The sequence below is a fragment of the Pezoporus flaviventris genome, unplaced genomic scaffold, assembly GCF_033815535.1.
Source record: "Pezoporus flaviventris isolate CSIRO_AGI_PZ_B2104156 unplaced genomic scaffold, CSIRO_AGI_Pfla_v1 ptg000348l, whole genome shotgun sequence".
Classification (NCBI taxonomy): Eukaryota; Metazoa; Chordata; class Aves; order Psittaciformes; family Psittacidae; genus Pezoporus; species Pezoporus flaviventris.
Window position 1 is genome coordinate 16,894 of NW_026892895.1, and position 24,405 is coordinate 41,298.

Here is a 24,405-nt window from a genome sequence, read left to right on the forward strand (position 1 = left end):
GGGGGGGGGAGGGACATGGAGGAAGTAAAGGAACGATCCAGGAGGATCTCAAGGGGGGGGTGGTGTCAGGGAATGGGAGAAGGAGACTGGGACATACTGGGATGTACTGGGATATACTGGGAACAACCAATGGGAAGAGAGGGGGGGGGGGACACCGTGGGGGGTCCTGTCTCACCTCCCTCACGCTGGTGGGTCCTAAGGGGGGGGGGGAGGGTTTGGGGCTCACCTAGGGAGGGGGGTCCTGGCGGTGACGTCATTGGGGGTTCCTGGGGTTACCCGGGGGGCGTCCCCTCCATGGGGGGGGATCTTGGGGTTTATCTCGGGGGCGTTGGTTTGGGGTGAAAGGGGAGGGGGAGGGACCTGGGGGATCCCCAAAGCCCCGGGGGGGGGGGGGGGGGTCCCGTTCCGAACCTGACAGCGCCTTATGGGGGGGGGGGGGGGGGGGGGCGGGCGCGGTTCCCGTTCCGGTCCCATCGCGGGTCCCCCCGTTGTGGCACCGGGCCGGGCCCGTCCCGGGGCGGCGGCGCGGGGCTGGTCCCTCCCCGGGGGGGGCGGGGGAGGCTCCGCCGCTCCCGTTACAAGAGCCCGGCCCCGCTCCGGGCGCGGCCACTCGCCGCGATCCCGCCGCCCCGCTCGGATCGGCCGGGACCGGGATCGGGACCGGGACAAACACCGGGACCCGCCGCCAGGAATCCGGGAGCGGGAGGGGCCGGCACCGGGCATGGCCCTGCCGGGGAGCTGAGCGCAGGTACCGGCACCGGGAGGGGGGCGAACCGGGGCCGGGGGGGGGGGGGTGGTGGTTCCGGAGGCGCTGCGAGAGTTACGGGGGGGGTTGTCCCGGTGGGGGAGTCTCCGGTTGTCCCGGGACTATCCCATGGGTGCGGGGGGGGGGGTGGTCCCGGTATTCCGGCGCTGTCCCGGGAGTTAAAGGGAGGGGGTCCCGGTTGTTCGAGGGTCCCGTTTCGGGGGGCTCCGATGGTTCCGGGTGTCCCCGGGAGGAGGGGGGGGGGGGGGCGGTCTGGGGGACTGTCCCGGTTATGGGGGAGGGGGTGGTCCCGGGACTGTCCCATGCGTGCCCCGGGGGGGTCAGGGGGGTCCGGCCGCGCCCCGAGGCCCCGGTGTCGGGCGCGCTCAGGGCGTGGCCCCCCCCCCTCCCCCGTTTCCCCCCCCCCCCCCCTCCTCGGTCCCGGCCTGGCCGCCGCGCCCGGGGAGTCCCCGCTCGGGGCGGGGCAGCGGAGATTCCCCCCCTTCCCCCCCCCCCCCAGCGCCTCCGGCCCCGCCCGAGGTCGGGGGGACCCCCCCGGGGGGATCCCGATACCGGATGGGGGGGGGGGGGGTCTCTGGGGGTTAAATCCGTGTTGGGGTGAACTTGACCCCCCCCACTCCTTGCACCCAATGGGGTTTGGGGTGCGGCCGGTGCCTGCGCGCCATTTTGGACCCCCCACACCCATTGGGAACCCAGAATCCATGGGGACACCCCCATCGCTGTGGGGACCCCCCCATCTATGGGGTAACCCCCTCCCAACCCTTAGGAACCCTCTCAATCCATAGGGACTTCCCTAATCCATAGGAACTTCCCGTTCTCCATGGGCCCCCCATCACCCACAGGGACCCCCCCCAGCTCCATGAGAATCCCTTAGCCCATAAGGACCCCCCTGCCTCTATGGGGCTTCCCCCAACCCATAGCACCCCCCATCTTCATGAGGCTCCCCCCTGCCTATAGGGAACCCCATCTCCATGCCCCACCACCACCCATGGAGATCCCCCCCCATCCCAGCACCCCCTGGAGCAGGTCCCACTGCAGCGGGTGCCCCCCGGAAGGTGCTGCCGCCCCATGAACCCCCAAATCAACCCCTAGAGAGGGGGGTGATGGGCTCCGAGCACCCCCCCAAACAACACCCCAAAACCCAGCTCTTGGAGGTGCACGTGGCGCTTCGGGAATGGGTTCGCGATTGGGAAGAGGCGCCCAGCACCCTAATGGGCACCCAATGGACACCCCAATGAACACCCAATGAACACCCCAACGCCCGACGCCGTCCCTGGCCGCCGGCGGACGCCCCGGCAGCCGGTGGAACCGGTCCGGGAGCAGCCGCGGTGGCGGGATCGGGATCGTTCCCGTCCCCCTCCCGCCCGCGGGACTCTCGCTCCGGAGCCGGTTGGACCGGTACGAGGCCGCGGGGGCCGTCGGGGCCGCTCCTCGCTCCCCGCCGCCCGCTTGGGAGCCCTTTTCCCACCCCCTTCGCTTTTTTTTTCCCGGTGTTTTCCAACGCTTCCCGGCCGTTTTTCCCCCCTTTTTCCCTGGGAGGATCCCGATCCCGATCCGGCCCCGCGCGTTCTTCCCCTGCGCGCACCCTCGGGTGCCCCCGACACCGCCGCCCTTTAGCACCCCATAGACAACACTTTGGGGGTGACCAAGCCCTGTCCGTGCACACCGCCCCCCCCCCCCCCTTCATTAACCCCACTCGTTAATTAGCGCCTGCCCACGAGCAACGCCCTTGGCCCGGCCCCAATGGGGGGTGGGGGGTGTTTGGGGTGCTGGGGGGGGGGGGGGGGAACATGTGTGGACCCCCAAGGTTTGGGGCTTTGTGGTTGTTTTGGGGCTGGGACCCCCCCCACCCCAGCTTGGTTTGGGGGGGTCCCTGCCCTTCTTGGGGGCACTTAGGTCAGCATGGGGCTGTTTTGGAGGGGGGTTGATGCCATTTGGGGGGGGTGACACCGTTTGGGGTGACACCATTGCGGGGGAGTTTGATGCCGTTTGTGGGGGGGGTGATACCGTTTGGATTTAACACCGTTTTGGGGGGGTTGATGCAGTTTGGGGGTGACACCGCTGTTGGTTGACACCATTGGGGGTGGTTGATGGCGTTGGGGGGGATCGATGCTATTTGGGGGGGTGACACTGTTTTGGGGTGATTGATGCCGTCTGGGGGGGTGACACCGTTTTGGGGGTGGTTGGTGCCGTTTGGGGGTGACGCCGCTGTCGGTTGACATCAGTGTGTGGGGGTCGATGCTATTTGGGGGGGTGCCACCGTTTTGGGGTGGTTGATACCGTTTGGGGGGGTGACACCGTTGCTGGGTGCCACCATTGGTGTCCCCACTGACAGGAGCGGAGCCGGACGATACCAACGGGGGTCCCCGTGGGGGGGGGGGGGGGGGTGTCCTCCCCGATGCCCTTTTTGGCTGTCCAAGAGCTTCATCCCTTTTGTGGCCCCGGCACAAACACCCCGTGGGGAAGGGGGGGTCCCGGTGGGGGGGCTCCAGCACCGGCCTCATCCCCCGGTGCACAGAACCCGGGTGTCCGGTGGGGCCGGGGGGGGGGGGGGTCCTTGGTCTTGTTTGTCACCGGCCGCTTGGTGTCACCTCCTCCCGTTGTGGTTTCGAGGGGGGGTTAAAGGAAGGGGGGGGGGGAAGGACTAAAAATAGGGGGGGCAGCACGTGGCTCCCCCCAAAATAGCCCCGGGGCCGTGGCGAAGGTGAACCCTGAGCCTTGGGATGGGGGACACGGCGGGGGGGGGGGGGGACACGGGATGTTCCAAACGTCCTGGGGGGGGGGGGAAGGGGGGGGTTGTGGTTGGGGGGGGGGGGGGGGGAGGGAAGCCCCGGGGCCGGGTGGAGAGCTCTGAGTCACAGTCACCCCCCCCCCCGCCCTGCTCCTGACTCACAAACTGGTTTGTCCTCCCGCTATGGAGCGTTCCCAGACGGATCCGGATCCGTGGCTGCGGTGATGGGGTTGTGGGGGGGGACGGGACACACACGATGTGGGATGGGACCCACCCCCCCCCCCCCTCCAAGGTCACCTCATCCAGCCCCCGGCTCCATTGGGGCCACCCAATTCTTCCCTTGGGACCACACGTCCCGGATGGAGATGCCGCCGCCAGCACCCTCATGGGGTCAAGGTGCTTCCTAATGGGATCCTCCTGCACCCATCAGTGCCTGGGGTGGTTCCTCCCCATGGAGCAGGTCCAGCCCAGAGCACCCAGCAGCAAGGGCACGCTGGGGGCTCAACTCTGTGGCCATCAGGACCACCAGGGCCTTTGCTCCAGCTCTTGGTGCATGGGGTTGGGGGGGGCACATCCAGGTTCTTCTTGGTGGCTACACCACGAGGTTCCTCTCAGCCCCCTCTGGCGTTACCGGATGCTCCCAGTTTGGTGCCATCGGCAAACTGGAGCTCCCATCATCCAGGTGGTTAAAACCCTCCCAGTTGCCACCAGTGTCCTCCGGCTGCTCCAAGAGGTGGTGGAGTCTCCATCCTTGGAGATACCCGCATCCTTCAGGACCATCCCCCATGGACCGGATCGTCCCGTCCCACCTCAACCAGCCCCTGCTCGCTGTGGGGTTTCTCTGGGGCTCCATGGTTGGACAAGGCCCTGAAGGGCAATGCCTCCATTGAGCTCTCCATGCTGGGGAGCCTGGTGTCCTCACTGGTTTGGTCCTTCTGAACCTCCCAGATCATCCATGTATGGATGAGCTCTATGGGGTTGCATGCTTGACCCATGTCCTGATGTGGAATGAGCTGCTCTGAGGTTTAGATCCATGGCTGGTACCTGTAGGAAAGGCACCTCCAGCAGCCAGCCAGGCCTTTGGGTTGGGTCAACCCTTGGCCATGGTGGCTCTTCTGCATCTTCTTGCTGCTTGTCCCATTGACCACCACCACCCAACGGGGTGGCCGGGCCGCGCTTTGGCTCCCATCTGGGTGCTCAAGGAAGGGAGGAAGAGGCGACGGGAGCAAGGCTGGAGCTTCACGGGGACCTCTCCAATGTCTCCTCCAGGCTGGGAAGGTGACGCAGGAGCTGCCACAAGGTCCACAAGCAAAGGCCGAGGGATTCCTGGGGCGGATCCAGCCGGGAGCAGCATCCCAGCAAGGTCAGTGGGGCTTCAAGCCCCACATCCATCTCCTCCATCCCCCCAGGCCAGGCTGGGTGTGGGTCTGGGTTTGGTTGGCGCTCATTGCAGCAGGGGTTGGACTTGGAGCCCTTGGAAGATCCCTTCCAGCACCACCCATTCCCTGACCCTTCCCTTCTCCCGTCGCCAGATGGAGAAGGAGGAGGAGATGCGGGAGATCCTGCTCCCCAACTGGCAGGGCAGCGGCTCCCATGGCATCACCATCGACCAGACCGATGACGGGGTCTTCATCAAGCGGGTGCAGCAGAACTCGCCGGCCGCCAGGATGGGCGTCGTGAGGGAAGGTGGGACCCGGGCTGGGCCCTTTGGGGGGGGGGGGGGGGAGGGTGAGAACCTGCCCTTTGTGCTGTTCCCACCCCTTCCTTGGACCCAAACCCCATTTCCCACCCTCTTCTTTGTCCATCACCCCATTTCCCACCTCCTTCCTTCATAACCCATTTCTCACCTTCCCCTTTGTCCATCACCCATTTCCCTCCTCCTTGGTCCATGACCCATTCTCCCCCCCCCCCCCCCTTGCTCCGTCACCCCAATTCCCAGCCCCTCCTTGTTCCATCACCCCATTTCCCACCCCCTCCCCTCTCTCCATCACCCCATTTCCCTCCTCCTTGGTCCATGACCCATTTCCCCCCCTCCCCCCCCTTGCTCCATCACCCCATTTCCCTCCCCCTCCTCTCTCCATCACCCCATTTCCCACCCCTTCCTCTCTCCATCACCCCATTTCCCACCCCCTCCTCTCTCCATCACCCCATTTGCCACCCCTCCTTGGACCCAAACCCCATTTCCCACCCCCTCCTCCCTCCATCACCCCATTTCCCACCCCCTCCTCTCTCCATCACCCCATTTGCCACCCCTCCTTGGACCCAAACCCCATTTCCCACCCCCTCCTCCCTCCATCACCCCATTTCCCTCCCCTCCTCTCTCCATCACCCCATTTCCACCCCCCCTTCACCCCATTTCCCACCTCCTTCTTGGACCCAAACCCCATTTCCCACCCCCTCCTCTCTCCATCACCCCATTTCCCACCCCCTCCTCTCTCCATCACCCTGTCTCCCACCCCCTCCTCTCTCCATCACCCCATTTCCCACCCCCTCCTCTCTCCATCACCCCATTTCCCACCCCCTCCTCTCTCCATCACCCCATTTCCCACCCCCTCCTTTGACCCAAACCCCATTTCCCACCCCCTCCTCTCTCCATCACCCCATTTCCCACCCCCTCCTTGGACCCAAACCCCATTTCCCACCCCCTCCTCTCTCCATCACCCCATTTCCCACCCCCTCCTCTCTCCATCACCCCATTTCCCACCCCCTCCTCTCTCCATCACCCCATTTCCCACCCCCTCCTTGGACCCAAACCCCATTTCCCACCCCCTCCTCGCTCCATCACCCCATTTCCCACCCCCTCCTCGCTCCATCACCCCATTTCCCACCCCCTCCTCGCTCCATCACCCCATAGCTCAATCACGGTCGCTCCCCACCTCCCTGACCCCTCTCCCTCTGCTCGCCCCACGCAGGGGACCAGATCGTGAGCGCCACGGTCTACTTTGACAACCTGCAGTCGGGGGAGGTGGCCCAGCTCCTCACCACCATGGGGCACCACACGGTGGGCTTGCGCCTGCAGCGCCGAGGGGACAAGTCCCCAGGGCCGGGACAGACTTGGCCCCACGACGTGTTCATGGGGGGCAGCAGCCCTGAGGTTGTGCTGGTGAGTGATGGGTGATGGGGCTGGGAGGAGGAGGAGGAAGAGGAAGAGTCGTGGTGCTGATGAAGGTCTCTTGGCTTCCAGAGTGGAGATGATGAGGAATACAGGAGGATCTACACCACGAAGATCAAGCCGCGGCTCAAGTCGGAGGAGGTGCTGGAGGTGGAAGGTGCTGGGGTGCAGAGCAGCACCATCACCGTCACCAAGAGGATGACAGCCTACACCGTCGATGTCACCCGCCACGACGGGGCCAAAGGCGTCGACGTCGTCGGAACAGACTTCAAGGTCCGCATCCCGACCCAGGAGCTCAGCCATGGCATGGAAACCAACGTTGATCCAGGGAAAGTCATCATGGATGCTCCAGGCCCGGCGGCCGGACCTTGTGCCCCAAAACTGGGAAAAGCCGGGATAACGGTGTCGGGATCGATGGATGCTCCCGGTGGGGAAACTGGAAGCCCTATTGTGGTGGAGGTGCCGGGATACGACGGCTCCGGCTCGCTGTCGGTGGGGTCCCCGGGCGGCTCCATCCCCATTGGACAAACGGGATCCCTGGATGCGGGTTTCCACGTCAAGGGGCCCCGGCTGGATGGGAAAGGCCCCGGTTCCAGCGTGGATGCTCAAGGGGAGCTGCCGGGGGGGAAGCTCTCAAACGCTGCTGCTGCCCCTTGTGTGCAGGGGGGGATCCAAGCTCCCGGTGTGGAAGTTTCCTTCCCAGCCATGGAAAGCCCAGCTCTGGATGTGGGAAAAATCCAGATTCCTGTGTTGAAAACGCCCAAATTCGGGTTCCCGGTCTTGGGCTCCGATGCTCCGGCACCACCGGCTCCATTCATGGACGTCCCCTCCTCATCCATCCAAGTCACAGGACCTGAAATCCCAGCTCCCTCCGTTGAAATCCCAGCTCCCTCCATTGAAATCCCATCCCCGCAGGTGGATGTGGGGCTGAAGGGAGCAGTGAAAGGCCCCGGTGTGGAGCTCCCAGCAGCCCATGTGGACATTCCCGGTGCCAAAGGGAAGCTCCGGATGCCAACCGTGAGCCTTCCCAAAGGTGCCGCTGTGGAAGCGGCGCTCCCGACAGTGGGACCGGCGGCACCTGAGGCCGATGTCGGCATTCCTGACGCAGCCATGGAAGGGGAATGGAAAGGCCCCAAGTTCAAGAAGGTGGAAACTCCTCAGATCTCCCTCTCGGATGTGAACCTGCAGCTGAAAGGCCCCCACGCAAAGGGCGATGCCGGTGTCACCGTGCCCAGGGTGGAAGGAGAAGTCAAAGGACTCGGCCCCAAGGGTCTCAAGGTGGACGTGAAGGCTCCTGGTGTTGAGTTTGAAAGCCCAGAGGGGCTCCTGAAAGGCCCTGGTGTATCCGCACCAGAGCTGGACCTCCATGGGAAGGGCCCTAAGCTCAAAGGAGACCTGGATGTTGCTGTCTCAAAGCTGGGTGCTGACTTGAAAGGACCCCAGCTCGACATCGGCGGCCCCAAGGTGGGAATGGCCATTCCTGATGTCAACGTTAAAGGCCCCAAAGTCACGATGCCGGAGGTGCACGTGAAGACCCCCCATATCTCCATGCCTGACATCGACCTGAACCTGAAAGGGCCCAAAGTGAAGGGAGACCTCGATGTTTCTGCCCCTAAACTGGAAGGGGAGCTCAAAGCCCCTGGGCTCGACATCAAAGGCCCCAAGGTTGACATTGAAGCCCCAGATGTGGACATTCATGGCCCTGAAGGCAAACTGAAGATGCCCAAGCTGAAGATGCCCAAGTTTGGGGTGAAGGGAGAGGTCCCCGATGTGGCTGTGACCCTTCCCAAGGGCGAGGTGGACGTCTCTGGTCCCAGGGTTGACATTGATGTGCCCAATGTGGACATCAAAGGGATAGAAGGAAAACTGAAGGGCCCCGAGGTGAAGATGCCCGAGATGCTCATCACAGCCCCAAAGGTCTCGGTGCCAGACGTTGACCTGAACCTGAAGGGCCCCAAGGTGAAGGGTGGTGTGGAGGTTTCCATCCCCACAGTAGGAGCTGATCTGAAGGGTCCAGAACTAGAGCTCAAGGGCCCCAAGGTTGACATTGAAGCCCCCGATGTGGACATTCATGGTCCTGAAGGCAAACTGAAGATGCCCAAGCTGAAGATGCCCAAGTTTGGGGTGAAGGGAGAGGCCCCCGATGTCGATGTGATGCTCCCAAAGGGTAAAGTGGAGATCTCTGGCCCTGGCGTTGATGTTGACGTGCCCAGTGTGGACATCAAAGGGCCAGAAGGGAAACTGAAAGGCCCCAAGGTGAAGATGCCGGACGTGAGCTTCAAGACCCCCCAGATCTCCATGCCTGACATCGACCTGAACCTGAAAGGGCCCAAAGTGAAGGGAGACCTCGATGTTTCTGCCCCTAAACTGGAAGGGGAGCTCAAAGCCCCTGGGCTTGACATCAAAGGCCCCAAGGTTGACATTGAAGCCCCAGATGTGGACATTCATGGTCCTGAAGGCAAACTGAAGATGCCCAAGCTGAAGATGCCCAAGTTTGGGGTGAAGGGAGAGGTCCCCGATGTGGCTGTGACCCTTCCCAAGGGAGAGGTGGACGTCTCTGGTCCCAGGGTTGACATTGATGTGCCCAATGTGGGCATCAAAGGGCTAGAAGGGAAAGGTCTCACACTGAAAATGCCCGAACTGAACATCCAGACCCCCAAACTGTCCACGCCAGATGTAGATCTCAGCTTGAAAGGCCCCAAAATAGACATGGAAGGTCCCAGAGTGGATGTTGAGATGCCCGAGGTGGACTTGGAATGTCCAGAAGGGAAAATAAAAGGCCCCAAATTCAAGATGCCCAAGCTCAATATCAAGACGCCGAAGATCTCGATGCCTGATGTGGATTTGAACTTGAAGGGGCACAAAGTGAAAGGAGAGGTGGACGTTTCTCTTCCAAAGGTAGAAGGTGACTTGAAAGAACCTGGTGTTACCATCAAGGGGCCCAAAGTAGATGTGGAGGTGCCAGATGTCAACCTGGAAGGTCCAGAAGCCAAACTGAAGATGCCCAAAATGAAACTGCCTCAATTCCATGTGTCTGGTCCGAAGATTGAGGGACCTGATGTGGACATCAATGTGCCAAAAGGAGAGATAGAAGTTTCGGGACCAGAGGTAGATCTTGAAGGGACAGAGCTGGATGTTGGAGGAGCAGAAGGGAAATGGAAAGGCCCCAAGTTCAGGATGCCGAAGCTGAATATCAAGACCCCCAAAATCTCCATGCCCGACGTAGATTTGAACCTGAAGGGACCGAAGGTGAAAGGAGAGATGGATGTCGCAGCTCCGAAGCTAGAAGGTGAATTGAAAGGTCCAGACGTAGACATCAAGGGGCCGAAAGTCGATGTTGAGGCACCCAACATTGATCTCGAGTGTCCTGAGGGGAAGCTGAAGGGCCCCAAGTTCAAGATGCCCGAGATGCACATCAAGGCTCCCAAGATCGCCATGCCTGACGTTGACTTCAACCTGAAAGGACCCAGCATGAAAGGGGACATCGAAGTCTCAGCTCCCAAGCTTGAAGGTGACCTGAAGGCTCCCGACGTGGACATCAAGGGCCCCAAAGTGCACATTGAGGCCCCAGACGTGAACATTCAAGGCCCAGAAGGGAAGTTCAAGATGCCCAAGTTCAAGATGCCCAAGTTCGGGATGCCGGGGTTCAAAGCGGAAGGTCCAGAGGTGGACGTGAACCTGCCAAAAGGAGATGTTGATGTTTCTGGCCCAAAGGTAGATATTGAGATGCCAAGTGTGGACATTGAAGGTCCAGAGGGGAAGCTGAAAGGGCCCAAGTTCAAGATGCCCGAGATGCACATCAAGGCTCCCAAGATCTCCATGCCTGACATTGACTTGAACCTGAAAGGTCCCAAAGTGAAGGGAGATGTGGACATGTCACTACCCAAGGTAGAAGGTGAATTGAAAGGCCCAGAAATAGACATCCAAGGTCCCAAAGTTGATGTTGACCTTCCTGATGTTGAACTGGAAGGTCCCGAGGGGAAGCTGAAAGGTCCTAAGTTCAAGATGCCCGAGATGCACATCAAGGCTCCCAAGTTCTCCATGCCCGATGTTGACTTCAATCTGAAGGGGCCCAAAGTCAAGGGTGATGTGGATGTGTCTGTTCCAAAGCTCGAGGGTGACCTAAAATGTCCCGATGTTGACATCAAGGGCCCCAAAGTGGACATTGAGGCCCCAGATGTGAACATTCAAGGCCCAGAAGGAAAGTTCAAGATGCCCAAGTTCAAGATGCCCAAGTTCGGGATGCCGGGATTCAAAGCGGAAGGTCCAGAGGTGGATGTGAACCTGCCCACAGGAAGCCTGGATATTTCTGCTCCAAAGGTGGACATTGAGGGTCCAGATGTGGACATTGAAGGTCCCGAGGGGAAAGTAAAAGGCCCCAAGTTCAAGATGCCCGAGATGCACATCAAGGCTCCCAAGATCTCCATGCCTGACATTGACCTGAACCTGAAGGGCCCCAAAGTGAAGGGAGATGTGGACGTGTCTCTACCCAAGGTAGAAGGTGAATTGAAAGGCCCAGAATTGGATATCAAAGGTCCCAAAGTCGATGTTGACCTTCCTGATGTAGAGCTGGAAGGCCCCGAGGGGAAACTGAAAGGCCCCAAGTTCAAGATGCCCGAGATGCACATCAAGGCTCCCAAAATCTCCATGCCTGATGTTGACTTCAATCTGAAGGGGCCCAAGCTAAAGGGAGATGTGGATGTGTCTGTCCCAAAGCTCGAGGGTGACCTGAAGGCTCCTGATGTGGACATCAAAGGCCCCAAAGTGGACATTGAGGCCCCAGACGTGAACATCCATGGGCCAGAAGGAAAGTTCAAGATGCCCAAGTTCAAGATGCCCAAGTTCGGGATGCCAGGATTCAAAGCAGAAGGTCCAGAGGTGGATGTGAACCTGCCCACAGGAAGCCTGGATGTTTCTGCTCCAAAGGTGGACCTTGAATGTCCAGAGGTGGACATTGAAGGTCCGGAAGGGAAACTGAAAGGCCCCAAGTTCAAGATGCCCGAGATGCACATCAAGGCTCCCAAGATCTCCATGCCTGACATTGACTTGAACCTGAAGGGCCCCAAAGTGAAGGGAGATGTGGATGTGTCTCTTCCAAAGCTCGAAGGTGACCTGAAGGCTCCTGATATTGACATCAAAGGCCCCAAAGTGGACATTGAGGGTCCCGATGTCAATGTTCATGGCCCAGAAGGAAAGTTCAAGATGCCCAAGTTCAAGATGCCCAAGTTCGGGATGCCGGGACTCAAAGCGGAAGGTCCAGAGGTGGACGTGAACCTGCCAAAAGGAGATGTTGATGTTTCTGGCCCAAAGGTAGATATTGAGATGCCAAGTGTGGACATTGAAGGTCCAGAGGGGAAGCTGAAAGGGCCCAAGTTCAAGATGCCCGAGATGCACATCAAGGCTCCCAAGATCTCCATGCCTGATATTGACTTGAACCTGAAGGGCCCCAAGGTGAAGGGTGGTGCTGATGTTTCTGTACCACAACTTGAAGGTGAATTGAAGGGACCTGATGTGAATATTAAAGGTCCGAAGTTGGATGTGGATGTTCCTGATCTTGATATTGAAGGTCCTGAGGGAAAATGGAAAGGGCCCAAGATAAAGATGCCCGAGATGCACGTCAAGGCTCCCAAATTCTCAATGCCTGATGTGGACCTCAACTTGAAAGGTCCCAAAGTGAAGGGTGAACTGGATGTTTCTGCTCCCAAAATTGAGGGGGACATCAAAGGGCCAGATCTGGAACTTAAGGGGCCCCAAGTGGACATAGATGTGCCTGACCTTGATATTGAGTGTCCCGAGGGGAAGCTGAAGGGTCCCAAGTTCAAGATGCCCGAGATGCACATTAAGGCTCCCAAGATCTCGATGCCGGACTTTGACCTGAACCTGAAAGGTCCCAAAGTGAAGGGGGACGTGGACGTGTCCGTGCCAAAGCTGGAGGGTGATTTGCAAGGTCCAGATATTGACATCAAAGGCCCTAAACTGGATGTGAATGTTCCTGACATTGACCTCGAGTGTCCAGAAGCAAAAATTAAAGGCCCCAAGTTCAAGATGCCCGAGATGCACTTCAAGACCCCCAAGATCTCCATGCCTGACATCGACCTCAACCTCAAAGGTCCCAAGCTAAAGGGAGACCTGGATGTTTCTGCCCCCAAACTGGAGGGTGACTTGAAAGGCCCCGATGTGGATATCAAAGGACCCAAAGTGGACATAGAAGCGCCTGATGTGGATATTGAGGTCCCAGAGGGGAAGCTGAAGGGTCCCAAGTTCAAGATGCCAGAGATGCATTTCAAAGCCCCCAAGATTTCAATGCCAGACTTTGACCTGAACCTGAAAGGTCCCAGAGTGAAGGGGGACGTGGACGTGTCTGTGCCAAAGCTGGAGGGTGATTTGAAAGGTCCCGACGTGGACATCAAAGGCCCTAAACTGGACGTTGACCTTCCTGATGTTGAACTGCAAGGTCCTGAAGGGAAACTGAAAGGCCCCAAGTTCAAGATGCCCGAGATGCACATCAAGACTCCCAAGATCTCCATGCCTGACATTGACCTGAACCTGAAAGGCCCCAAAGTGAAGGGAGATGTGGACATGTCTCTACCCAAGGTCGAGGGTGACTTGAAAGGTCCAGAACTGGATGTCAAAGGTCCCAAAGTCAATGTTGACCTTCCTGATGTTGAACTAGAATGTCCCGAGGGGAAGCTGAAAGGTCCCAAGTTCAAGATGCCAGAGATGCACATCAAGGCACCCAAGATCTCCATGCCTGATGTTGACTTCAACCTGAAGGGGCCCAAGATAAAGGGAGACGTGGATGTGTCTGTTCCAAAGCTCGAGGGTGACCTAAAATGTCCCGATGTTGACATCAAGGGCCCCAAAGTGGACATTGAGGCCCCAGATGTGAGCATTCAAGGGCCAGAAGGAAAGTTCAAGATGCCCAAGTTCAAGATGCCCAAGTTTGGGATGCCGGGATTCAAAGCGGAAGGTCCAGAGGTTGATGTGAACCTCCCAAAGGGAGATATTGATGTTTCTGCTCCGAAGGTGGATGTTGAGATGCCAAGTGTGGACATTGAAGGTCCAGAGGGGAAGCTGAAAGGGCCCAAGTTCAAGATGCCCGAGATGCACATCAAGGCTCCCAAGATCTCCATGCCTGACATTGACTTGAACCTGAAAGGTCCCAAAGTGAAGGGAGATGTGGATGTGTCTCTTCCCAAGGTCGAGGGTGAATTGAAAGGCCCAGAAATAGACATCCAAGGTCCCAAAGTCGATGTTGACCTCCCTGATGTAGAGCTGGAAGGCCCAGAGGGGAAGCTGAAGGGCCCCAAGTTCAAGATGCCCGAGATGCACATCAAGGCACCCAAGATCTCCATGCCTGATGTTGACTTCAATCTGAAGGGGCCCAAGCTAAAGGGAGATGTGGATGTGTCTGTTCCAAAGCTCGAGGGTGACCTGAAGGCTCCTGATGTGGACATCAAGGGCCCCAAAGTGGACATTGAGGCCCCAGATGTGAACATTCAAGGGCCAGAAGGAAAGTTCAAGATGCCCAAGTTCAAGATGCCCAAGTTCGGGATGCCGGGGTTCAAAGCGGAAGGTCCAGAGGTTGACGTGAACCTCCCAAAGGGAGATATTGATGTTTCTGGCCCAAAGGTGGATGTTGAGATGCCAAGTGTGGACATTGAATGTCCAGAGGGGAAGCTGAAGGGCCCCAAGTTCAAGATGCCCGAGATGCACATCAAGGCTCCCAAGATCTCCATGCCTGACATTGACTTGAACCTGAAAGGTCCCAAAGTGAAGGGAGATGTGGACGTGTCTCTACCCAAGGTCGAGGGTGAATTGAAAGGCCCAGAAATAGACATCCAAGGTCCCAAAGTCGATGTTGACCTTCCCGATGTAGAGCTGGAAGGTCCTGAGGGGAAGCTGAAAGGCCCCAAGTTCAAGATGCCCGAGATGCACATCAAGGCACCGAAATTCTCCATGCCCGATGTTGACTTCAATCTGAAGGGGCCCAAGCTAAAGGGAGATGTGGATGTGTCTGTTCCAAAGCTCGAGGGTGACCTGAAGGCTCCTGATGTGGACATCAAGGGCCCCAAAGTGGACATTGAGGCCCCAGACGTGAACATTCAAGGGCCAGAAGGAAAGTTCAAGATGCCCAAGTTCAAGATGCCCAAGTTCGGGATGCCGGGTTTCAAAGCAGAAGGTCCAGAGGTTGACATGAACCTGCCCACAGGAAGCCTGGATGTTTCTGCTCCAAAGGTGGACCTTGAAGGTCCAGAGGTGGACATTGAGTGTCCTGAGGTGAAGCTGAAGGGCCCCAAGTTCAAGATGCCCGAGATGCACATCAAGGCTCCCAAGATCTCCATGCCTGACATTGACTTGAATCTGAAGGGCCCCAAAGTGAAGGGAGATGTGGACGTGTCACTACCCAAGTTGGAAGGTGACTTAAAGGGCCCTGAAATAGATATCCAAGCTCCCAAAGTCGATGTTGACCTTCCTGATGTTGAACTGGAAGGTCCCGAGGGGAAGGTGAAGGGCCCCAAGTTCAAGATGCCCGAGATGCACATCAAGGCTCCCAAAATCTCCATGCCTGATGTTGACTTCAATCTGAAGGGTCCCAAGCTAAAGGGAGATGTGGATGTGTCTGTCCCAAAGCTCGAGGGTGACCTGAAGGCTCCTGATGTGGACATCAAAGGCCCCAAAGTGGACATTGAGGCCCCAGACGTGAACATTCAAGGGCCAGAAGGAAAGTTCAAGATGCCCAAGTTTAAGATGCCCAAGTTCGGGATGCCGGGATTCAAAGCGGAAGGTCCAGAGGTGGATGTGAACCTGCCCACAGGAAGCCTGGATGTTTCTGCTCCAAAGGTGGACATTGAAGGTCCAGAGTTGGACATTGAAGGCCCTGAGGGGAAGCTGAAGGGCCCCAAGTTCAAGATGCCCGAGATGCACATCAAGGCTCCCAAGATCTCCATGCCTGATGTGGACTTCAATCTGAAGGGCCCTAAGCTGAAGGGAGATGTGGACGTGTCTCTACCCAAGGTAGAAGGTGAATTGAAAGGTCCAGAACTGGATATCAGTGGTCCCAAAGTCAATGTTGACCTTCCTGATGTTGAACTGGAAGGCCCAGAGGGGAAGTTGAAAGGCCCAAAGTTCAAGATGCCCGAGATGCACATCAAGGCTCCCAAGTTCTCCATGCCCGACGTTGACTTCAACCTCAAGGGGCCCAAAGTTAAGGGGGATGTGGACGTGTCTCTCCCAAAGCTCGAGGGTGACCTGAAGGCTCCTGATGTGGACATCAAGGGCCCCAAAGTGGACATTGAGGCCCCAGACGTGGACATTCATGGCCCTGAAGGTAAAATCAAGATGCCCAAGTTCAAGATGCCCAAGTTTGGGTTGTCTGGGTTGAAAGGAGAAGGCCCAGATCTTGATGTCAACCTTCCTGAGGCCGATGTTGCTATTTCGGGTCCCAAGGTTGATGTTTCTGTTCCTGACCTGGACATTGAAGGGCCAGAAGGGAAATTGAAGGGCCCTAAATTGAAGAAGCCTGAGATTGGCTTCAATGTTCCCAAAATCTCCATGCCCGACATTGACTTACATCTGAAAGGTCCCAAAGTGAAAGGGGACATTGATCCTTCTATTCCCAAAGTAGAAGCTGAGCTGAAGAGTCCCAAGCTGGACATCAAAGGGCCAGAGGTTGAGGTTGAGGGACCAAAGCTTGATCTTGAAGGAAAAGGGAAAAAATCCAGGTTTAAACTCCCCAAATTTGGCTTTTCTGGCCCCAAAGTGCAAAGCCCTGAGGTGGACCTGAAAGTGAAGAAACCTGAGGTTGAGCTATCCGGCCCAAAAGTTGATGTTGCTGCTCCAGAGGTGGATATTCAGGCAAAATCAAAGGGCTCCAAGTTCAAAATGCCTTTTCTGACCATTTCCTCACCCAAAGTCTCGATGCCAGATGTGGAGCTCAACCTAAAAGGGCATAAAGTGAAAGGAGACTTGGATGTTTCCAGCCCCAAGTTGGAAGGGGAACTGAAAGGGCCCGATTTGGACATCAAAGGCCCCAAAGTCAACATCGAGGCACCTGATGTGGATGTTCATGGACCAGAGGGAAAACTCAAGATGCCCAAGTTCAAGATGCCCAAGTTTGGGGTGTCAGGGTTTAAAGCAGAGGGGCCGGAGGTGGACCTCAGCATTCCCAAAGCAGAGCTGGATGTTTCGGGTCCCAAGCTGGATATCGAAGGTGCTGGCTTGGAGATAGAAGGTCCAGAGGGGAAGCTGAAGGGCCCCCACTTGAAGATGCCAGAAGTGAACATCAAAGCACCCAAGATCTCCATGCCTGACATTGACCTGAACCTGAAAGGTCCCAAAGTGAAGGGAGATGTGGATGTGTCTCTTCCTCAAGTGGATCTGAAAGGCTCAGATGTGACTGTGAAAGGACCCAAAGTGGATGTCGAGGTTCCTGACCTTGACATTGAAGGTCCCAAAGGCAAATTGAAAGGCCCCAAGTTTAAAATGCCTGAAATGAACATCAAAGGTCCCCATATTTCCATGCCAGATTTGGACTTGAATTTGAAAGGCCCCAAGTCCAAAGGGGGGGTAGACATCGACCTTTCCGTGCCAAAAGTGGAAGGGGACTTGAGTGTTCCAGACGTTAACATCCAGGGACCAAAGGTTGACATTGATGCTCCCGAGCTGGATGTTGAAGGAAAACTGAAAGGTCCCAAGTTCAAGATGCCCGAGATGCACATCAAGGCTCCCAAAATCTCCATGCCTGACGCCAGCTTCAACCTCAAAGGTCCAAGCCTGAAAGGAGACATAGATATTTCTGCTCCAAAGCTCGAGGGTGACCTGAAGGCTCCTGACATCAGTATTGGGGGCCCCAAGGTCGACATTGAGGTGCCAGATGTGGACATTCAAGGCCCAGAAGGAAAGTTCAAGATGCCCAAGTTCAAGATGCCCAAGTTCGGGATGCCGGGATTCAAAGCAGAAGGTCCAGAGGTGGATGTGAACCTGCCCACGGGAAGCCTGGATGTTTCTGCTCCAAAGGTGGACATTGAAGGTCCAGAGTTGGACATTGAAGGTCCTGAGGGGAAACTGAAAGGCCCCAAGTTCAAGATGCCCGAGATGCACATTAAGGCTCCCAAGATCTCCATGCCTGACATTGACTTGAACCTGAAGGGCCCCAAAGTGAAGGGAGATGTGGATGTGTCTCTCCCCAAGGTAGAAGGTGAATTGAAAGGTCCGGAACTGGATATCAAAGGACCCAAAGTGGACATAGATGTTCCTGATGTGGACATTGAAGGACCAGAAGGAAAACTGAAAGGCCCCAAACTGAAGATGCCTGAGATGCATTTTAAGGCCCCCAAGATCTCGATGCCAGACTTTGACCTGAACCTGAAAGGCCCAAAAGTGAAGGGGAATGTGGATGTGTCTGTGCCGTGTGTGGAAGGTGACCTGAAAGGCCCCAAAGTGGATGTTAAAGGTCCTGAGCTGGACATTGGTGCCCCAGATGTTCAAATAGAGGGCCCAGAAGGGAAATTGAAGGGTCCCAAGTTCAAGATGCCCGAGATGCATTTCAAAGCCCCCAAGATCTCAATGCCGGACTTTGACCTGAACCTGAAAGGTCCCAAAGTGAAGGGGGATGTGGACGTGTCTGTGCCAAAGCTGGAAGGTGATTTGAAAGGTCCAGATATTGACATCAAAGGCCCTAAACTGGACGTTGACCTTCCTGATGTTGAGCTGGAAGGTCCAGAGGGGAAGCTGAAGGGCCCCAAGTTCAAGATGCCTGAGATGCACATCAAGGCTCCCAAGATCTCCATGCCTGACATTGACCTGAACCTGAAGGGCCCCAAAGTGAAGGGAGATGTGGACGTGTCTCTTCCCAAGGTAGAAGGTGAATTGAAAGGTCCAGAACTGGATATCAGTGGTCCCAAAGTCAATGTTGACCTTCCTGATGTTGAACTGGAAGGTCCCGAGGGGAAGCTGAAAGGCCCCAAGTTCAAGATGCCCGAGATGCACATCAAGGCACCCAAGATCTCCATGCCTGATGTTGACTTCAACCTGAAGGGGCCCAAGCTAAAGGGAGATGTGGACGTTTCACTTCCCAAGCTTGAAGGTGACCTGAATGCTCCTGATGTGGACATCAAGGGCCCCAAAGTGGACATTGAGGCCCCAGATGTGAACATTCAAGGCCCAGAAGGAAAGTTCAAGATGCCCAAGTTCAAGATGCCTAAGTTCGGGATGCCGGGATTCAAAGCGGAAGGTCCAGAGGTTGACGTGAACCTCCCAAAAGGAGATATTGATGTTTCTGGCCCAAAGGTAGATATTGAGATGCCAAGTGTGGACATTGAAGGTCCAGAGGGGAAGCTGAAAGGGCCCAAGTTCAAGATGCCCGAGATGCACATCAAGGCTCCCAAGATCTCCATGCCTGACATTGACTTGAACCTGAAAGGTCCCAAAGTGAAGGGAGATGTGGACGTGTCTCTACCCAAGGTAGAAGGTGAATTGAAAGGCCCAGAAATAGACATCCAAGGTCCCAAAGTCGATGTTGACCTTCCCGATGTAGAGCTGGAAGGTCCTGAGGGGAAGCTGAAGGGCCCCAAGTTCAAGATGCCCGAGATGCACATCAAGGCTCCCAAGTTCTCCATGCCCGATGTTGACTTCAATCTGAAGGGGCCCAAGCTAAAGGGAGATGTGGATGTGTCTGTCCCAAAGCTCGAGGGTGACCTGAATGCTCCTGATGTAGACATCAAAGGCCCCAAAGTGGACATTGAGGCCCCAGACGTGAACATTCAAGGCCCAGAAGGAAAGTTCAAGATGCCCAAGTTCAAGATGCCCAAGTTCGGGATGCCGGGATTCAAAGCGGAAGGTCCAGAGGTGGATGTGAACCTGCCCACAGGAAGCCTGGATGTTTCTGCTCCAAAGGTGGACATTGAAGGTCCAGAGGTGGACATTGAAGGTCCTGAGGGGAAACTGAAAGGCCCCAAGTTCAAGATGCCTGAGATGCACATCAAGGCTCCCAAGATCTCCATGCCTGACATTGACTTGAACCTGAAGGGCCCCAAAGTGAAAGGAGATGTGGACGTGTCTGTGCCAGGAGTCGAGTGTGAACTGAAGGGTCCAGAGGTCAACATCGGGGGCCCTAAATTAGACATCGATGCCCCCAGTGTTGATGTTGAAGGTCCAGAGGGGAAATTCAAGCTGCCCAAGTTCAAGATGCCCAAGTTCTCCATGCCAGGCTTCAAAGGGGAGGGAGTGGATGTGGATGTGAACCTCCCCAAGGGAGACCTTGACCTCTCAGGCCCCAGCTTGGATGTGGAGGCTCCTGATGTCAGTGTGGATGGAAAAGTCAAAGGTCCCAAATTTTCCATGCCCGAAATGCACATTAAGGCTCCCAAGGTCTCCCTCCCTGACGTTGACTTCAACATCAAAGGCCCCCAGCTGAAGGGAGGGGTGGATGTCTCTGGCCCCAGGCTTGAAGGTGATTTGAAAGCCCCCCAGATCGATGTGAAAGCCCCCAAAATCGACGTTGAGGTTCCTGATGTGGCCATTGAAGGTCCCGAGGGGAAGCTGAAGGGACCCAAGTTCAAGATGCCTGAGATGCACATCAAGGCCCCCAAGTTCTCCATGCCCGACGTTGACTTCAACCTGAAGGGCCCCAAAGTGAAGGGAGATGTGGATGTCTCTGCTCCAAAGCTGGAGGGGGATTTGCAGTGTCCAGAAGTTGACATCAAAGGCCCCAAGTTGGACATTGAGGCACCTGATGTGAACATTGAGGGGCCGGATGGGAAACTGAAAGGCCCCAAGTTCAAGATGCCCGAGATGCACATCAAGGCTCCCCATATCTCCATTCCTGACATCGACCTCAACCTGAAAGGCCCAAAGCTTGAGGGCGGTCTGAAGGGACCTGAGATCGACATCAAGGGCCCCAGAGTAAATATTGAGGGTCCGGAGGTCAACGGGGATGGCCTGGAGGGCAAAATGAAGCTGCCAAAACTGAAGCTGCCCAAGTTTGGCCTGAAAGGAGAAGGTCCTGATGTAGATGTGAACCTGCCAAAGGCAGAGGTAGATCTCTCAGGCCCCAAGGTTGATATCAGTGTCCCGGATGTGAGCATCGAAGGTCCAGAGGGCAAAGTGAAAGGCCCTAAACTGAAGATGCCCGAAGTGCATGTGAACGTTCCCAAGATCTCGATGCCGGAGATCGATTTGAACTTGAAAGGCCACAAGACCAAGGGAGGCTTCGACATCTCCACCCCAAAGCTCGAAGGGAACCTGAAAGGTCCCGACATTGACATCAAAGGCCCAGAGCTTGGGATCAAAGGCCCTGAGGTTGATGTTGAGTGTCCTGACCTGAGCATTGAAGGCCTGGAGGCAAATGTGAAGGTCCCCAAGTTGAAGAAGTCAAAGTTTGGGTTCGGGATGAAGAGCCCAAAGGCAGAAGTCAAGGGCCCAGGGGCCGATGTGGATCTACCCGAGGCAGAGCTGAACGTGGAGGCACCGGACATCAACCTCGCAGGCAAGGGCAAGAAGAGCAAGTTCAAGATGCCCAAACTTCACATGAGCGGCCCTAAAGTCAAAGGCAAGAAGGGGGGGTTCGACGTCAACGCGGCCGGGGGAGACCTCGACTTGGATGTGACCGCATCCGGACTGGATGCAGCAGCCAAAGGGGAGGTTACGGTGAAGTCCCCCAAAGGGAAGAAGCCGATGTTTGGGAAAATCTCCTTCCCCGATGTGGAGTTTGACCTGAAATCGCATCGGTTCCGAGGAGACGCTTCCATGGCAGCCCCCAAGATCGAGGGGGAGCTCAAAGGGCCGGAGCTGGACGTGGCTGTGCCAGCGTTCAAAGGGGACCTGAAAGGTCCAAGTCTCAACATGGACCTTGAAGCTCCTGATGTGAACGTGAAGAAGCCCAAATTCAACCTTCCCAGTGGGCAGATGGGAGCGGGGGGGTTGAAAATGGAAGGAGCCTCCATTGACGTTGCGGTTCCCTCGGTGTCGGTGCCAGACGTCGACTTCAATGTGAAAGGACCAAAGGGTGAGGTCAATGTTCCTGGAGCAGAACTGGAAGGTCCCGAAGGGAAACTGAAGTTGCCCAAGGTGGGGAAAATGGGTCTTGATCTGGGAATGCCGGATGTGAACCTGGATCTGTCTGTCCCAGCAATGGAAGGAAGCGTGAGCCTCCCTTCGGCTGATGCCAGCCTCCGAGGGGTGGATGTGAAGCTCCAAGGGCCCCAAATCTCCGGCCCCGAGTTTGATGCAAACCTGAAAGGACCAAAGCTAAAGGGAGATGTGGACGCTTCGAGTTCCCTGGAAGGGCCCAAGGTCAGCCTGGATGCGCCGGGAATTGACCTGGGAGGTTTGGGAGGGAAACTGAAGCTGCCCAAGTTCAAGTCCCCAACGATGGAGGGACCGGACCTGAAGGGAGGCATTGAGTGCTCCATGGAGGCAAAAGCCCCGGGGGCAAATCTCAACCTGGGCACCGCAGGCATCGATATCAGAGGGCCCTCAGTGGATGTTTCAGCCCCAGATCTGGATGTGAACCTGAAAGGACCAAAGTTGAAAGGAGACTTGGACGTCCAATGCCCCAAAGCATCGGTGGACGTGTCTGACGCCGGCTTCGAGATCCTGGGTGGCACCATCAAGCTCCCATCCCTCAAACTCCCCCAGTTTGGGCTTTCCAGCCCCGGTGTGGATGGAGCCGATGTTGGCATCAACCTTGAAGGTCCCCAGGTGAAAGGAGGCCTGAAGGGCTCCGGCGTTGGGCTGGAAGGACCCAACGTGGAAGTGAAAGGGCCTCACATTTCCCTGCCAGATGCTGACCTGAAGCTGAAAGGACCAAACCTGGATGTCACCGGTGAGATCAGAGCTCCAAAAGTCAGCGTGGAAGCACCTCATGTGGGTATCAAGGAGCCCAGCGCTGGCATCCACGTGGATGCTCCGGCCATGGATGCGTCTGCCCTGAAAGGATCCGGGTCTGGGTTGAACGTCAACGTGAAAGGGCCAAAGCTCCACATCAGCGGCTCAAAGGGAGGTCCCGGGGTCAGCGCAGGTGCCCCAGAGCCCAGTGTTGGCAAAGTTTCCTTCCCCAAGCTGCGGATGCCCAAGTTTGTGTTTTCTGACCCGGAGGTGAAGGGCAGGGAGATGGGGGTGGACGTGGAGTTCCCCGATGCCCACATCCAGGCCGGCGCCACGGAGCTGGAGCTGGAAGACGCCGACGTCCGCCTGAAGAAATCCAAGCTCAAGATGCCCAAGTTCAACTTCTCCAAGCAGAAAGGGAAGAGCAGCGGGGCCCTGGGCTCCCCAGAGGCATCGGGATCCAGAGGGGACCTGAAGAGCTCCAAGGGCAGTCTGGGCTCAGCAGAAGGGGAGCTGGATGGGGCCGAGGCGCCGTCGGCCAAGGCCAAGTTCTCCTTGTTCAAGAGCAGGAAGACGCGGCACCGATCGTCGTCATTCAGCGATGAGCGCTCGGCCCATTCCCCGCCATTGGGAGCGCTGGAGCTGGACGCCGGTGACAAAGGCAAAGCGGGCAGGATGAAATTCGGGACGTTCGGGGGCATCGGCTCCAAAACCAAAGGCTCCTATGAGGTGACCGGCAGCGACGAGGAGCTGCCCAAGGCGCCCGGCGTCGCCAAGAAGTCACGGTTGTCATCGTCCTCCAGCACCGACAGCGCGACCAAGGCTGGCTTCCGCATGCCCGGTGTGGAGCTGACGGTGGCCAAGAGGAAGGAGCAGCCGGGCTGCACGTAGGGGCCGTTGTATATAGGGAGCCCCATATGGGTCTGTAGATACGTTTTGTAGCTCGGGCTCCCCATCCTTCTGTAACCCCATATCCCAACCCTACAAAGAGCCAAGCGGGAGCTTCATCCGCACTCGGAATGTCGGCTTGTGCATGGAATGCTGAGAGCTGTGCCGGCTATTTTTGATATAACTCTTATTCCCTCCCCCCCCCCCCCCTTGTTTGACCGGATATTTTCAGTGTTTTGGGTCATGGAAATGGGATTTTGGGGTTTTTTTTTTGGTTCTTTTTCTTGCTCGGTGGGGGCTGAAGAAATGGAGCTTTAAGAAAAGGCACCCTGGAACGGAGCCGCGGGGCCGAGCCGCGTGATTCCCATGGTTGGGATGCACCAGGATATCGGATAACGGGGAGGGAAAAGGACAAGCTGTGACCCGGTGGTGCAGGAAAACAACTCCAAAGGCTTCCAGTCTTCACACCCCCCCCCCCCCCCCTCCATGCCCAAGGGCTGATTTTGGGTTGGTTTGTGAGATTTTCACTCGTCCTTCGTTGCCTTTAATGCATTTGTGCCTTTCTTTGATGAAAAGAGACAGAAAAAGAACCAAAACCCCCCAAATCTCGTTGAACAGTTCTGGTTTGAGGGTCAAAACCGAAAAATGCAGCAATAAACCAAAAAAAAACAAACCCAAACAAAAAACCAAAGCAAAAGCCCCTTTTTTTAGCACTTTAACAGCAAAATAATCGCGGTGTCAGAAGAATGATCTTGTAAAATGCAAATAAACCGTTTATTAACCGGGATTTGGCCATTGTCTTTGTTTTTTTGGGGGGGTTTAAGGGTTATTTAGTGGATAATTTGGGGGGAGGGTGCCCCTCGCTATGGGGCATTCATTTCCACCCCACCACACCCCCATCCGCGTTGGGGGTCAGCGCTCCTCCAGTCCCGAAGGGGGCGCTGTTCTCTGCCAGCCGCCTCCCAGCCTCATGGGACACCTCCAAGCACAAGGGGGCGCTGTTTCACACAGCGGCCATGCCGGAAGTTGCCGGTTGTAGTCGCTACGTTGGCCGCAGTGCACGCTGGGAGTTATAGTTCA

The 24,405-nt window shown here is 57.0% G+C and overlaps 1 protein-coding gene across 1 annotated transcript; it reads left to right on the forward strand.

The window, feature by feature from the left end:
- Window positions 1-445: 445 nt before the first annotated feature.
- On the forward strand, window positions 446-23,443 carry AHNAK (AHNAK nucleoprotein). The gene is made up of 7 exons (XM_061443313.1): window positions 446-748; window positions 4,767-4,860; window positions 5,030-5,183; window positions 6,410-6,600; window positions 6,682-13,465; window positions 13,850-18,697; window positions 19,082-23,443. The coding sequence occupies exons 3-7, from the start codon at window positions 5,030-5,032 to the stop codon at window positions 23,326-23,328; spliced, it is 16,224 nt and encodes a 5,407-aa protein (XP_061299297.1). The 5' UTR covers window positions 446-748; window positions 4,767-4,860; the 3' UTR covers window positions 23,329-23,443.
- Window positions 23,444-24,405: the final 962 nt, after the last annotated feature.

What these genes read in the sequence shown, in the direction of transcription:
- AHNAK (XM_061443313.1), top strand. Translation starts at nt 5,030, where the DNA reads ATGGAGAAGGAGGAGGAGATGCGGGAGATCCTGCTCCCCAACTGGCAG. An exon ending in GATGGGCGTCGTGAGGGAAG is followed by an intron (nt 5,184 to 6,409) that starts GTGGGACCCGGG and finishes CGCCCCACGCAG; the next exon opens with GGGACCAGATCGTGAGCGCC. An exon ending in TTCACTTCCCAAGCTTGAAG is followed by an intron (nt 18,698 to 19,081) that starts GTGACCTGAATG and finishes CCAAGGTAGAAG; the next exon opens with GTGAATTGAAAGGCCCAGAA.